The sequence below is a fragment of the Hippocampus guttulatus genome, chromosome 18, assembly GCF_054856545.1.
Source record: "Hippocampus guttulatus isolate MCC_2025c chromosome 18, RoL_Hgut_1.0, whole genome shotgun sequence".
NCBI classification, from domain to species: Eukaryota; Metazoa; Chordata; class Actinopteri; order Syngnathiformes; family Syngnathidae; genus Hippocampus; species Hippocampus guttulatus.
The window spans coordinates 8,982,371-8,998,069 of NC_141278.1; the positions used below are offsets into that span (position 1 = coordinate 8,982,371).

General features: G+C 45.7%; 1 protein-coding gene across 4 annotated transcripts; it reads right to left on the bottom strand.

Moving 5' to 3' along the window:
- Positions 1-748: 748 nt before the first annotated feature.
- Positions 749-11,930, bottom strand: elp2 (elongator acetyltransferase complex subunit 2). 4 transcript variants are annotated; one of them, XM_086136382.1, is made up of 22 exons: positions 11,781-11,924; positions 11,612-11,690; positions 8,542-8,612; positions 8,326-8,467; positions 8,150-8,227; positions 8,009-8,073; positions 7,865-7,934; positions 7,464-7,628; positions 7,300-7,383; positions 6,998-7,098; positions 5,150-5,278; positions 4,453-4,623; positions 4,276-4,347; positions 4,124-4,193; positions 3,950-4,045; positions 3,517-3,574; positions 2,804-2,876; positions 1,920-2,103; positions 1,589-1,710; positions 1,378-1,520; positions 1,142-1,255; positions 749-1,001 (listed from the first exon to the last, which is right to left on the bottom strand). In XM_086136382.1, exons 1-22 carry the CDS (start codon positions 11,910-11,912, stop codon positions 851-853), a joined length of 2,370 nt encoding a protein of 789 aa, XP_085992508.1. In that variant the 5' UTR covers positions 11,913-11,924; the 3' UTR covers positions 749-850. The 4 variants fall into 4 exon arrangements, with proteins under 4 accessions (XP_085992508.1, XP_085992510.1, XP_085992507.1 ...); XM_086136384.1 differs by having other exon boundaries at positions 4,276-4,623; positions 11,781-11,930; XM_086136381.1 differs by having other exon boundaries at positions 3,950-4,193; positions 4,276-4,623.
- Positions 11,931-15,699: the final 3,769 nt, after the last annotated feature.

Consider the following 15,699-nt stretch of genomic DNA (forward strand, 5'->3'; position numbering starts at 1 on the left):
TCATCCCATAGGAATCCGAGGCGTTTCCAAGCCAGCTAGGAGTCATCGTCTTTCTCTCCATGTCCTGGGTCGTCCTCTGGGCCTCCTCCCACACCCTCCCAACACCCCAGCAGGGAGGTGTCCAGGAGGCATCCTAATTAGTTGCCTGAGCCACCTCATCTGGCTCCTCAATGCAGAGGAGCAGCGGCTCGACTCTTGAGTCCCTCCCGGGTGACCGAGCTTCTCACCTTGTTTCTGTCAGGGGCGAGCCCGGAAACCCTTCAGAGGAAACTCCTCCACTTGGGGCAGGACCTTTTCCAACTAAGGACCAAAGTCTCAGATTTGGAGGTGCTGATTTTCATCCCAACCGCTTCACGCTCTGCTGCAAACCACGACAGTGAGTTATAGATCGCGGCTCGAAGAAGTCAACACATCATCTGCAAAAACAGAGATGTAATCCTAAATCTACATAAACGGACGCCCTCAACACGTCTGCTGCGCTGAGAAATTCTGTCCAGAAAAATTATGATCCCGTACCCGTCAGCTCCCTCCAGAGTCCCATCTCACCGTCATTGCCCACAAGAGCATTGAAGTCATGCAGCAAAATGATGACTGTCTGACTCTCAGGTTCATACTGAGTTTTGGAGGAGGAAACTTGCAACCCCCCCACCCCCTTAAAGTACCCTCAGTTTGGTGAAATTCACGGATTTTGCAACCCGTATGGTTAAATACAATGCCTCCTCTGATGTTGACTGACTGCACAGAATCATACAAAAAAGTGTTGTTTATTGGTCAGTATAAATAAATAAAAAAAAATAAAAAAACATGGTTTGTTATAGTTATCTGTGCACAAGGGTGGCAACAGGTGGCGCTAAAGAGCCTCTGTGTTGATGTCGAAGATCTTGACAGCGTGGTCGGCGCCGGCGCTGGCCAGCTGCAGCCAGGCGCGCTCTTCCGGGACCCCCGCCCGGCCCGCGCGGGGCCTCCAGCGCAACCTTTTGATGGCCAGAGTGTGACTTTGTCTGTTGGACGGAGCATGGTAAAGGTAAAACGACGCAAGTGCACGCGGGTACAAGGAGAGGACTGTAACGCGCTGCTACGGGGAGGACAGAAAAATTGAATATGAGATGGAGAGACAGACAAAAGCCTGGCAGAAGGATACGAAGGGTCTGTTTCTCCGTATCTGATCCAGTCTTGGCCTCCGGCACGATCTCCGCCGGGCCTCCACCCGTACACGATTATCCGACCGCACTCCAGTCCCACGGCCAGCAGATAACTGAGCAGGAAGGAGATGAAGAGTATCTTTTTTTTAGTATCTTCTTTAGTTTAACAAACCAAAAATACATATATTTTTTGTTTTACCCTAATATCTGATTATTTTATAGAATTTTTATGTACCTGTTGTCGGAGCAGAGCTGGGGACAGAAGGTGACGGCCGTAGCAGAATCGCCCACATCCAAGATGGAGGAGCACGGCTTCACCTCAGCAAGAGCGACAGAGTTGCTACGGTTATCCTTTGTACAAGGTCCCCACACCAGCACCTGGAATACACTCCAAGTAAGCACTCTGACGCGTGCCGCGTCGCGCCGACTATGTTGCGGGGAGTCACCTTCTTGTCCCGACTGGACGTCACAAAGTATGTGCCGTCGGGACTCCAATCGCATGACCAGATGATCCGGCTGTGCACCGATGTGTCTTTGGTAGTGCGCGCGTACAAACGATACTGAGGCTCTACACGCACACAACAACAAACAGAGGCGGGCGAAGCAGCAAGTCGCGGCATTATTCACAAATGAAAGTGGGGGTGGTGATATAAGTAGTAGTGTCATTTGTAGTCGTAGTGCTAGTAGTGGGAATCGTCGCTCGCGAGTGTGGACTCAAAATGATGTGGCGCACTGTCATTGACGAATGGTGGGTGGTCGTAGTTGTGGGGGCGGTACCTGAATGAGCCTGTTGTCGTTGCCACAGAGACCACGCGCGATCTCTGGAGACCAGCAGCAGCATGGCGGCGTCAGGCGTGAAGGCCATCTGCGTGACGGTGAGGGCGTGGCACGGCAGCGCCTGCAGCTGGCGCCACGTGCTGGCACTCCACAGCAGCACCGACGCGTGCTCCGCCTTGGACGCCTGCCGCCCACAAAAAACACAAAAGGTACTACTACCGGCCCGGGGGGGGGGGGGGGGACGCCATTTGCGATTCTGTCCCTGTAACTCGGTTTATTAAGAGAATATAAATAATGAATGAAATTGGTTTTCGAAAGTGCTATTACTGTGCGTACAGAAGTAAACGTGTGCCTTTAAAGGGCGTGGCCTAGTGAGTGACATCAAGAGCTGGAATTCGCCAGTTTGCATGTGAGCGTCTGGGTGCGAGTTGTGGTCCACCGCAGTAGTTCCTTGCAAGTGTCATCATTTTCGAATTTGTATTTGGCTGACCTGCTGAAAGTGAATTGCAATTGTGGCTCCCCTTGCCCACGCGCGATGGCATTACACTGCTTTAGTTGTTCCATTACAACAAAAAAGTAACTTTTTTTGCACTTCAACTAGGTAACTTGATATCATTGACAGCCAAAATTGCTTTTGACCTTTCGAGCTCAGTACATTTCAGATGCTGTTTGTTTTTAACTTACAGTATACATAAAAAGTCTACACACTCCCTGTTCAAATGCCAGATTTGTGATCTTTAAAAAAAAAAACTGACCAAAATGTCAAGAAAAGCCTACTTGAACATTTCAACTTTATTGGGTCAATCAGGTGAATCTGGACTTCTGAACTTAACTTTTGTCATCTTTGTCTGGCCGTAGCGCTAAGATGGACGCGCCGACGTTACCTTGCACGCAGACGCCACCACCGTGCCGCCACTGTCGGACGCCAAGCAGAACATCTCGAAGCCGTGGCCGTACCTAGGAAAGTAACAATTTGTCACGCCGCCGTTTACGTTGCGGGCTCAATGATGCACTCAACTTAAAGCGAGACAACAAACTGCCACCGTATGTCACGTTGATAGAAAAAAACACTTGTGAATGGAATTAACAATAGGATGTTTTGTGTGTGTGTGTGTGTCTTGGGGAGTTGATGAAAAGGAGGCAAGAGCATTATTTTCACATGCAATTAAGCCTCAAGGCTCAAAGCAAAACAAACAATTCCATTTCGTTGGATTGGAAACCTTTAAAAAGAGGAAAAGTCATCACTCATTTTTATGTCGCCCGAGAGAATGTTAATTTTATTTTTTTTATAGCTTCTGGGTCCATTCGGCGGCCGTGCAAAATGTGCTACGCGGTCCGTCTCAACGGACGTGACATTTTCAGGGGAAAAGGGAACAAAAAGCACGCGGACGATACACACACGCGCAAGGTTTGGCTGTCGGCTATATTAACCAATCGATGGGCTGCAAGGCTTCGACCTGGCGTCACATGATTTGTAGGTTCCGCGCCGAGTGTCACTCGACGGCTTTGCGCTGCTAAACGTGTGCGATCGGATGCCTTTTCTTTCCAGGAAGTACCGAGAAACTTTAGTTGCAAAATACAAAGTTGGGAGACTCACAGTTTTTGGACCTCGGGCCAAAGTGTGTTCTGCAGCAGATGATCTTCCGGTGGAGGTTCTGGAAACAAGAACACAAACGTCCACAAGCGCAAAAGTGCATCAGTTGACTTCAGTCAGACTAGTCATTGATCGATTTATTTATCTATTTATTTGCTGGGGGGGGGGGGGGCGGGGTGTCCAGTACCATGAGAATTATTATTAACTCATTCACTCCCAAAGACGTCTTTAAACGACTTTTCAGACTTGGTCTAGAATTGGCTGGTACTGAATGAGTTAAAAGTAGTCATGCTAATTTAGCGCTAATCTTGCATGAATATGACAATAATCTTGAGTAACAGCGCTATTAGTAGCAAAAGAAGTACACGTGGTGGCAGTAGTAGCAGCGTGAGAAGTTTCGTGTTATCTTGTCATGATCTGTTGGCGAGTAGCGGACCAGTCATGTTGATGGGGTGGAAGTAAGACTCTCGGTATTGGTCGGAGACGCCGCTGAACTTCTCCTCGCCGCCTTTGCTTGATGCCGCAGGGTCACCTGTCAATCGAATCGAAGATGCTTTAGGGTGACCTGAGCAGAAATGAGACAAATGACACCGTGGCCTTGAAAGTGGACCTTGAAAGACGGCCTTGTTGGACAATCCCAATGCCGGCGTGCTGGCGCCTTCGGGCAGTTGGGCGCAGTCCTGCCAAAAAGAGAGCATGGATAAGTCCGGCCTGCCTAGTACAAGACGGTACATTCTCGAGAGAGCGCGATGAGATCCTCACGCCTGACGCCAGCAGCTCCTCCCTGGACATCCCGGAAATGTTGGCAAAGTTCTCCACGAAATTGCGCGGCGCCTGGAAAACACGCAGGACCTTTTCGTCGGCGCCCGACACGAAGCGGAAGCGGCCCAGCGCGGCCAGGCACTGCATGTCGTAGCCGTGGATCTGCGGCCGCGCCACCTCGTGCCACGTGGGACGCGGCCGGCCCGCCGGCTCGGTCCTCCACGGCGTGAAGAGGCGGGTGGTCTGGTCCGAGCTCACGCTGATGACGAACTCGCCCTCGGGGTCCCAGCTCAGGTCCTGGACCGCGTTGAAGTGGCCCGACAGAGCCACGTCGGGCCTCCACTCACCCTGCCAAGTCACGTTCAAGGTAACGTATGATGCAAAATGGTCTTTTGAACGTTTGTGCTCCAAATTTGTGTCGGCAGCATCTGCTTGTCCATCCGAGTGAGAAGTTCAACAACCGAGACCAACTTCAGTTTTGGGACCATCGCTGAAAATGTGACGGTGAGCGAGCTGCGCCGTACGCAAAATGACTCGTACTGCTGAAATGTATGTTTAAAAAATTTGGATATTAAGTAAAAAGTATTGAAAAGTAGCATCTGTCCAAAAAATAGCATTTGGTAAAAAAAATTAATTAATAATACCGGTGGTAAAAAGTATTCAAAATAGCATTGCAAAAAAAAAATATATATATATATATACAGTATATATAAAACATCTGTGGTAAAAATTATATCTGTGGTCGAATCAAACTATTGCAAAAAGTATCAAAATTACTGTTACAAAATATACAACAAAAAGACGAGAATACTTGAATACTTGCGGCATTTACAAGAGGGGGCGGGGGGGGGGGGGGGGGTGCACAGGTTCGTACCGAGCCGGTGTCCTTCCTCCACAAGTGGAGCGCACCGTGAAACGCGTGAGCCAGGATCACGCAAGCATCCGGACTCATCTGGCAACCGTAGAAGCCGAGCGTGTTGCCGCCCACCTCCCCGACACGTACCTGGCGGCGAAAACAAACGTTCACGAGAAGAAAAAAAAAAATCGAAATAAAACACTTGAGGAAATGGTGCCAGGATAGCCACAAAACAGGAAGTATAACTTGTTATGACAAAGCATTTGACCAAAACGATGCAAATGGGACTAGCATGTAGCATGCGAGCTAATGAGCAGATTAGCTGTTCCTGTTCCCTCCGCATTTACGGTTTCACTTTTAGTTTTTATGTCGTCAAATATTACAGTGGCTAACTTCAAACTCAGGCTAATATTCCCCAACAAGTATTTCAATTCCCAAATGTGCTGTAGACACACACAAAAAGTGCTGCATATTGGTATTCATCAGTTTCATAAGTAGCTTAAATATGTCACGTAAAAAAAAGAAACACACGCTAACAGGACAACAACGGGGCCCCGTCACAATTTAAACTGAGCACACACACATACAACAAGGCCTCCGGGTGTCCCTGCGTCCCGCCTTGGCCAGTCTGACGTGTTAATTAGCGCCACACCTCGTTAGCGTCGTTAGCTCATATCGCTAAGGGCGACCCAACGCATTTCAAAATCTCCAAGACACAAGCACGCCTTCAAGCGAGATGGGGGGGGGGGGGGGGGGGACACCCAAGAGCCGAGGCCTTTTATGAGCCTGCGCTTGTAAAAGAGACAAAATGCTAATTCCGAGTTCAATTCCCCAGCCCGCCTTTGATGCGCGCTCGAGTGTATGCGTGTGTGCGTGTTTGTGAGGTTAAGCTTCCTGTGTAGACGAAGCACCAGTCGGTTCAAAGCGTTTGGCTCTTGTTTGAGGAGCGCGCGCGTGCGTGCGAGCGTGTGCGTTTGACGCGAATATATAAAAGGAGGCATAAAGATGATTCACACCTGACTGAACTTCAAACGGCCACATAATGATTTTCTTGCCCGCCGACTGGCTTTGCGCGTCGCTTGGGGTGCTAATCGCTCTCTGGGTTCTTTTGAAATTGAAGGGACGCAAACGTGATTGGTCAAGAGACGAGTGGCTGCTATCCAGTCATCTCTCTGGATGATGTCACAATGGTAAACCATTTCGCGGTGAAGGAACATTGGAACTATTTCATTGACATTTAACGGTGCCCAAATGTTATTGGTCAAGAGACGACGGGTCGGCGTCATCCAATCACCTTCCTCGATGATGTATCAATGCTAAAACATTGAGCAACCTGTGATGCGATGGTGCTTCATTCACCCGTACCAGGGCACTCATTGAAATATTCAATCCAACAATTTTGATCCGAGAGGAGACTGCGGGCTGCGGCAAAAAAAAACTGGAGCGTAAGGAGTTGACGTGAGGATGCAAATTGACGTCATGTGAAAAAAAATGAAGCTGCGTGGCGCAGATGGCGGCGAGAGTGCTTTCCTCCTTTGCCGTCTTTGTTGTCCAAGCTAATGTTAAATTTAGCCCTGCGACGGCATAGCGGCAGATGTCGTGAGATGAGTTGGCGGAGGAGGGTGGGGGGGGGCAAAGAGGGGCAAGAGGACGAGCATAAGGGGGGGGGGGGAGGAGGAGACAAAGGGAGAAGAAAGTAAGGGAAGACAAAAACAGACGGCAGAAGGAAGATGATTGGAGAGGATCAAAAGCACTCAAGCCACTACTCGTGTGTGTGTGTGTGTGTGTGTGTGTGTGTGTGTGTGTGTGTGTGTGTGTGTGTGTGTGTGTGTGTGTGTGTGTGTGAGAGAGAGACACTACGGTGACCTGCTCTGTCCAGACTCCAGAGGCCTGGTCGGGGGTCCAGAGGATCATGGTCTTGTCCATAGAGGCTGAGAGCAAACTGAGATTCTCCTGCCGTTCGCCGCCTGAAGGGGGCGACAGAAACAGCCTTAACTTCAAATTTGGATGGAGGAGAGTCCGACCAAGAAGAGCGAACATCCACAAGCAATTCACTATAGATACCACAAGACAGCAGCACTGCACTTTATTTTTTTTAGATGAGCCAAAGACCCGACTAAATGGAGCTCCTCCCCTCACGTCAACATTGTTCCTTCATAACTTCTTACCCTTGTAAGAAGGAGGCTGCCAGTGTAGACCGTACACCCAGTTCTCATGTCCTGCCAAGACCGTTTCCAAGGCCACTGCAAACACTGAAGAAGCAAAATCCACAAATTCTAAACAAGCACAAGACAACCAGCAGCTCGTGGATTAGCATCAAGCATCGCTTTGCCTCGTTCCTCATCTTGCTCGTCCACTCCGAAAACGTCCTCTTTCATTTTGATGACGCCGTCGTCCCGGTCGCCCTCGGAGTGGGCGCCGCGCCCGGACTTGGCGCGGAGCCGCCACACTCGGATGAGACAGTCCTGCGAGCAGCTAGCCAGCAGCAGATCGCCACCTGCGCAAACACACGCGCGCGCAGACACATTAAAGTCAAGATGATAGGGCGGAAGTGGGGCTCGTCTCATTGACTCACAGTTCAAAAAGAACAGGTACATATTTGAGATATTGATTTTTTTTTTGTAGTTAACAATTAAATATTTTTTCGACAACACAACAGAAAAAAGTGTACAGCCCAGTACAAGTCAGTGATTTGGCTATTTTCCATTTCTACTGCAGCTGGTCAAAACTCACCTACGGAGGTCCAGGCGACACCGCGCACCCAGTCCTCGTGTCCCTGCAGGGTCATGACTCTCCGCAGCTTCTGCGGAGCAGCTTTTTGACATCTAACTTGACTCCCTCCTTCGGATTTCGACGAAAAAGCAAGCGTGAGCTCACCTTCTCCCGGGACTGCACGAACAGGTGGACCAGAGCGTCGTCGCCCCCGCAGGCCAGAACGGGAACTAGAGATGGTGAGACAGATGCGGCGTATGTATGACAAGTCGGGAAAATAATGAGCACAACTTGTCCACGGTGTACCTTTGGTGCTTGGCAGCAGGGCCAGGGAGACGTCCATCATGAACCCGCTGCCAAATGTTAGCGAGTGGAGGCATACGCCTGGAGAAAACAAAAATAACATTGGGGAGGGTTTGGGGGGGATACTTGCTTCCGTCTGGATGTCAGATTTTTTTAATCACGTAAAATAAAACGCATACCCTCATTGGCATCTCCGCAGAGCCACAGCCTGACGCTGGAGTCCGCCGCCGCAGAGGCCACCAGGATACTGGCCCCAGCGTAGAGGGCGTCCACGGCACAAACGGCACCAGTGTGGCCTTTACACTGCACCGACTGGACAAACTGCAGAGAAAAGAGTCTTAAAAAAAGGGGGGGGGGGGGGGGACACGACCCTGATTCTTGGCTCCTTGGTTTACCTTGCCGTTGTGAGCAGCCCAGAGGAGGAGGCGGCTGTCCGTGCCCCCTGAGACCAGGTGGGTCTCAGGAGCTGAGGTATGAGAAACGGAACCAAAGACATAGCTCAGATTAAAAGGGACAAATACACACGGGATATATTTATAAAAAATAGACTGTCAAAATGTTTTCCACCATTAATGGGGCCTACACTCGGTGTAACTCAAGTGGAAATCTTTTTTTTTTTTTAGGGGAAAGTAAAAATAAGCAGCTGAAATAATGTGGTTGAAAGAGTACAAAGAGTGTGTGTAACGCAAGGGCCAAACCACACCTGTTGTAAAGTGTACACTCTTGCTGTCTGTAAATATCTTTGCCCCATACGTGCTTCAGTCACTTGGTCATGTGACCGCAGAGCTTCAATAAGATTCACATATATGCTCCTACGTGTAAATTGTCAGGCGACACGAGGTGGGATTTAGACGGTTTTCATCCTAAAAAACGCTGCTATGAACGCATTAGTAATCATATCTTTCATGTATCAGCCAATGGTTCATTAATCGATGCTTCATGCATATTAGCTCTTTAACGACCCCTGCTGCTCAGAGAGCAGTATTGCAGTTTGAATTTGAGGCGCTACTTTTTTAAAAAATCTTTATTGAACAAATCAAGTAACAATTAACAGTAAACAGAACCAACAAGTTGTTAATACACGCACAGATTACATTGAGTTAAAAGAGACGCCAGTTTCAAACCGTTTTAAACTTTTAGCCACGTCATCAGCGAATGAGGGCGCTCGTGGTAACTGGTCACGTGATGTCCGCTCAACGCACACCGCGCCAAACGCGGCTTTGGCTCTTCACGTGACAAAACGTCACGGACACACGCCTTGAAACGAGACCTAATTTTCCACGGGTTTATCATTGAACATATTGACTCTGACTTTATGCTATACTGGAAAAATGTACTATTTGGGTTCTACAACAATAAGGAAAAAAACACTAAACAAACCTTCATTATAAATTTAATACTCATTCTCGCTAAGTTCCATATCCACAAATCCAGATGGAATCATTCAAAACCTCTTTTCTTAATTTTTGAAGCAGAAACAAAGCAGTACCTGAGCTCTATTATGGATTCCAAAAACAAAAAAGCTGTTAAGACTCTGGCTGTATGCTCCTTATTTGAAAGTTTTGTCTAAAAATCCCCTGGCTTCCTTTTTTTTCCTTCTTTTTTGTTTAAACGTTTGTAATGTGTATGTATTGGTAGCACGTTTGTTTTGTTCTCTGTTTGCTGAGAATTGTATTCTGACTTGTTCAATAAAGATTTAAAAAAAACGAATTTTCCACGCCCATTTTCACTCGTCACACGTTGTAAAAGCCCCGCGTCATTTTGCCCATCACCACTGATTATTTGGATGCCTGCTTGTTAACGTTGTGTAGCCGACTGGCATTGCCGGACCACGTCGATGCGGAGTTTGTGAGTCAAGACTTAGCATTTAGCATTAGCTGCTCCAATAGTTTTACAATGGGTCCGCTTGCATGATATTTCTCAATTGGTCGTACAAAATGAACCAATAAAGCTATGCATGGTGCCGAATGTTGACCGTTACCTTGAGTTATTGTATACATTTCGATGAGTGATATTTTTAAAATATATTTTTTTAAATATTACGAGGATCAACTGCACTTCCACCAGAAAATCTGCTACTTTTGGACATTTGAACACTGTTGAATGATTGGATTCACCATAGTTATTGCATGTGTTTGTTTATGTGCACCTTTTTTGGTTAGTTGCAAAATGCACCCTTCTCATTCATCAAATGTGATGTGGCTATTGACAATTTTGCACAACTTAAACACTTTCATAGAGCACATTATAACCTTCTGATTAATGAGCTGACCTAACAGAATTATATTGTACAATACTGATGAATTATAAATAATTTTTGACTGTATTGCAATTAGTGTTATTTAGTTGGAAATGAATTTTGTGTCCACATTTTTCTTAAACCGGTCCTGTTTTGTACAGGCTGGGCTTTTATTTGATGATGGCGAGGAAAGGAAAGGCTTGTAGCCCAAGAAGAGTCAACTCATTTCAAGCCACTGGAGAATCTTGCCAGGAAGCCCACAACCTGCTCTAACCGTGTTTGGTAGGAGGCTCTTGTAGCCGGCCCTCGCACACTCTCCCCACTCGCGCTGTAGTCATGAATTGTCCTTCCACTGGGTGCGACTGAATTGCACTGTTGTTGAACAATTTTGGGGAAAAAGGGACTCTGCGTTTCAAACTTATGACATTGATTATATATTAGATTGATGTCTTTTGGGGAAAAAAGTTATGTTTATATTGAGAACTTTATTTTGACTCAATGGCCGGCTACAACATTGTATGTTTTTGTCCACCAACTTTTTTTCAATTTAAAGTTGCCACTTGCCAAACGCACATTCTCTGCTTCCTCTCTTGCTAAGCCGATTCCTAGAATTAACATGAGTTGGAATGTGAGTGGCTCTTTCTGACTATAGATGCGTCCCCACTTATGAGCATGTGCAACCACAACGGCTTGTCTTAATTTCCCCTCCTTTTATTCAATTGCGTTGTACAAGTTATTTGTAACATTTGAGGGTGATTAAATTGATCAAATTAATCTTGGTCTCTCCCTAACCTCGATCCACAAAAACCTGGCATTTAATCAGGTATGTAAACTTTATAAAATATGGGGATTAATCCATGTTGTTATTAAGCTGTAAATTGATTGATGGAAGCGTGTCTCAAACCATTTTGAACTGTTATAAATTGTTTTTAAAAATGCGTAACGATATCTGTCTTGATGACAGCCATCAATAACAATGGGACATCGCCCCCTAGGTGGAAGACAGCGGTATCACAACATAGCAAATCGCTTCGGCGTGTTTAGTCATTCCGGTGTGTGCAAATACGGGTTTCCTGACGATCTGATCATATAAATCAGGTGTGGTAGAAGAAAATACGCAGGATGGCGGTCCTCGAGGACCGGAGTTGCCCACCCTTGGAGGAGTCAGCAGTCACACGTGAAGTCAATCGATAATCTGATATGTAAATTACTTTGAACAAACTCACCACCATCTTCTTTATGGACCCATTGAACTGCGTTTACTCTTGCTGTGTGCCCATTCAGCATTGACAAAACCCTCCTTTCCTATCACAGAAAGTCCAGAAGGTGCATTTTCAGCTCGAAGATTGTAAATTCGTTTTAGAAATTGGGGACAAGAATGACTTTACTCCCTACCTGGGGGTCGTACAGGGCTATTGAGTGACACGTTCCGAAGGCAATCGTCCCCCCTCGCCCCCAAGAAACGACGTTGGGTGTCCTGTTAGCCGAACAGGCTACATGGCATATTTCGAGCCTGAGCGCCGCCATCTTGTTGAGCGGTGACGAAGGGATGGCGTCACAGTTTTGGACAAAACGGTTCCGCCCGTGGATTCGTTTACAAATTAGTAGCACCGAAAATTAATATGAATACAAAGTTAAACAATAATCTAATATAAACGAAAATACACACACACTAAAACTAAACAAAGTGAAAATAAATAAAAACTGCAAAAATTGTAATATAATATGATCAACAATCAAAAAACGTTACAGAGCGTTCACTTGACCCCCGCTAGTTTTTTTTTCTGGTTATTTGTAATGAATAATAGAGAAAATAGAATACACTAGTCTGGTTCTTAATGAAATCAGGAACGTGAAGTACACTTTCAAAAAATGGACGCTAGGTGGTAAAATCCACTTTCAAAAGCACAAAATGTGATTCCATTTAAAATGCAGTACGTGTATTGTGTTTACTGTATATCATGTGGGTTACAAGTTTCTTAAAATTATTCTTAAACTTCAAAACATTACATTTGATGAATCTTTTTGTTTCGTCAAAGGGCAGAAAACAAAATGGAACACATATTTCTTACTTTCCCAGTCATTCAAATCACAGTGACTCCATCCGCAGACAAGCCACTTAAGTCCGTTTTGACACACTGCTGACACGACAGTCACTTTGTAAACCTCTTCCAATGTTGACTGTGTTGAGTAATTGGCCGCAGCGGAGCTACAGTGTTTGATAAATAGCCTTTTTTTCCGGTTAGGATTCAAGTGTTGAGGTGACACTTTTGCCACTAATTGTCAGGCTGCGAGGGATGACAACATGACACAATGACAAAGTGGAGAGCGATTGCTGGCAAGTGGAGGGCGAAGGTCTTTGTCATTATTTTCAATGGAACTTACTAAATATTGTTGGTCTACATATCGCTGCCGTGTGACTGTATCCTTGTACCTCCAAAAATCAACATTTTTCAGCAGTCTTAAAACAGCATGTTTTATTCAAACATTAACATTGCATCGTCAAAGAGCACAAGCCATTTTCCACACTTGAGATTGAAGAGCACAAGCCATTTTCCACACTTGAGATTGGTCAATAAGTTATAAAAATAACACCCTCACCTCCGGGCTGACAAATATCGATTTGTGAAAAGATTTCCAAATTCATAGGTTCCAGCCCGATGGCAGCGATTATGTTGCTGCTACTAAGCCGTTAGCTATGTATGGAATTTCCCATTAGGTGTTAGCATTAACTCGACCGCTGGACAACTCGATTGATTTATTTTAATTTTTTTATAAGGGTTTGGCTATGCTAGAGACGGCGCCCTGCCATAAATATCATCTCCCCCTCATGGCTGGCGTTTGCTTTTTACTCGCCATCCATCTGGCTGCTAAACACAATCAACAGTATGCTGCTACTGATGTAACGGTGAAAACGGAGAGTTGTGTTTGAATTTTCTGCGTTTGGGTCTCGATAAGCCCATTTGTGCCTGAGGTGGCGACGACTTGGCAAACAAATGACCCGCTGCTCATTAGTGTTTGACTCTTATCCAGTTTCCACTGCATAGGCATGTTATTTCTGATTATCATTTCCATTTTCTTTTTCACATTTGTAGTCACTAACCTGAGTTTGACTCCCTCACTCTGTCGAGAGTTCAGCTGCGGGTGCCTGTCAAAACCAAGTAAGCCTCAAAGTGGTTCTTTTTCTCACTCTAGGTTACCCCGGAGCCAAGATATCAAACGCAAATATGCTAACATAAGAGATAAAACAAGTGCCCTCAGGCCGGTGTTAATTAAACCAAGGCATCCAAAGGTGAGCGTTTCCATGGCAACCTGCCAGTTTTTATTTTTATTTTTTGGTGGGCTACCCTGTGTTTGGTAAAAAATAAAATAAAATCAAGACAGTGTTTTGGAGCATCAAAATGCTAACTATTTATAGGATTTTTTTTCTTTTTTACCAATTTCCATCATCAACCTTTCTGAAAATCCAGTACAAAGTTTTGGTCGGAATCTTTAACTCATTCAGTACCAGCCAATTCTAGACCAAGTCTGAAAAGACGTTTAAAAACGTCTTTGGGATTGAATGAGTTAATGACAATTCATAATTTTTTTTTTCTTCCAAATCTGATATTAGCACTGATTCCCCCAAACCATAACAGTGCACCACCGTGAAACGTATAGTGAATAGCCAAACTATTTCCCCACTGCACACTGCAGCCGATCTGCTTTTCTTTTCTGCGTGCGGCTTTCCAAACTGATCGACCGCGAGCAGAACGGTCGCGGGGGAACCGGCACAAACAGAATGGTCAGCACAATGAGCTCCTTATCATCACAGTGACGCTCACACGAGGGAACCCGGTGGGGCGGGGGGCGATTAACACCAGAGAAAACACGTAGATATCTCGTTAGCAGCACGACATCACATGCTCTGACTCACCGTTTGTGTTCGTGTGTAATATGCAAACATGGAGCGTACCTGAGGGCTTTGAAATAAATAGCGGCCGACTCGAACACAATGTTGCAGCAGGATCACCGCAAAAAAAAAAAAGCCTAAAAATGTCCCGCAAGGCCGCCGACGCGTCACATGATGGGCGTGGCCTCCTTTGGCTTTTTCTTTGGCCTTTTGGCATAACGTTGATTAAGCAGCAGATTGACATTCAAAGCAGAATACATAGATGATCAAGCTCGTGTGTTTTGTTTCTGTTAAGTATTTCCATTTCAGCGGCATAAGAAAAAGATGCAATCGTGATTTTTTTTTTCACAAATTTTCTCCCCGTTATTTTTTCACTTTTTAATACTGTTCTGGATAAATGACACTGCAAGAAAACATGGAAAAAAATGCGGGAATTCTAAATGCTACAAATTTGTTTTTTGCTGGAGCAGGCTAGATTGATATGAGTCCTGAGAGATACGGTAGCTAGCAAGCGAACTAGCAAACAAGATGGATTAAAAACACATTTATTGTTTGTGAATATTGGAAAATCTAACCGACGTGATGCGTCTGAAAGAACTTTAAATGTTTTTGAAATACATTTTTAACTGGTCAATTTGATTATTGAAAATATTTGTACTGTACTTTATTTTAACATTTACTGTGAATACCTGATTTGGAAAATGTACACTTTCAATGCACCTGTGTGTATGGGCGACCAGATGATTGAGTGGTTAGCGTGTCGACCCCACAGTGCAGAGGCCATGGGTTCAATCCCGGATCCAGCCTTCCTGTGTGGAGTTTGCATGTTCTCCCGGGCCTGCGTGGGTTTTCTCCGGGTACTCTGGTTTCCTCCCACATTCCAAAAAGATGCACGGCAGGCTGATTTGAACACTCGAAATTGTCTTTAGGTGTGAGTGTGACCTGGTTGTTCATCGGTGTGTGCCCTGTGATTGGCTGGCCCACGCCGACTGCCCGAATACAGCTGGGATAGGCTCCAGCACGACCCTTGTGAGGATAAAGCGGATCAGAAAATCGATGGGTGTGCGTGTGTGTGTGTGTGTGTGTGTGTGTGTATATATACAGTATATATATATATATATTATACAAACACAACAGTGATGTGAATATTGAAAGAAAATCACCCTATTCTTATTAAAACGGCTCTAAATGTTTTTTAAACCATACAATATCACCATTAATGAATAAATAAACAAAAACAAAAAAAACTTCTTTTTTCTTTTTGGTTGAGGGCCGAATTGAGATGTATAATATGAACACTGTGGAACATTCTCAGTGTGGTCACGCTGCACAAGGCTGCACACATTCACTCCTAGCAGTCTGCGTTTGTGTGTGTGTGCGCGTGTTTGAGTGTGTATGTGCGCGCGCGTGCTTGCTCGCTAG

Excerpts from the sequence above, each read along its gene's own strand:
- elp2 (XM_086136381.1), bottom strand. The coding sequence starts at position 11,912 with ATGGCGGCGCTCAGGCTCGAAATATGCCATGTAGCCTGTTCGGCTAAC. Across the intron at positions 8,228-8,325 it reads CTGCGGAGATGCCAATGAGG|GCGTATGCCTCCACTCGCTA; the intron begins GTATGCGTTTTA and ends TGTTTTCTCCAG. Across the intron at positions 1,521-1,588 it reads CGTCCAGTCGGGACAAGAAG|GTGCTGGTGTGGGGACCTTG; the intron begins GTGACTCCCCGC and ends AGTGTATTCCAG.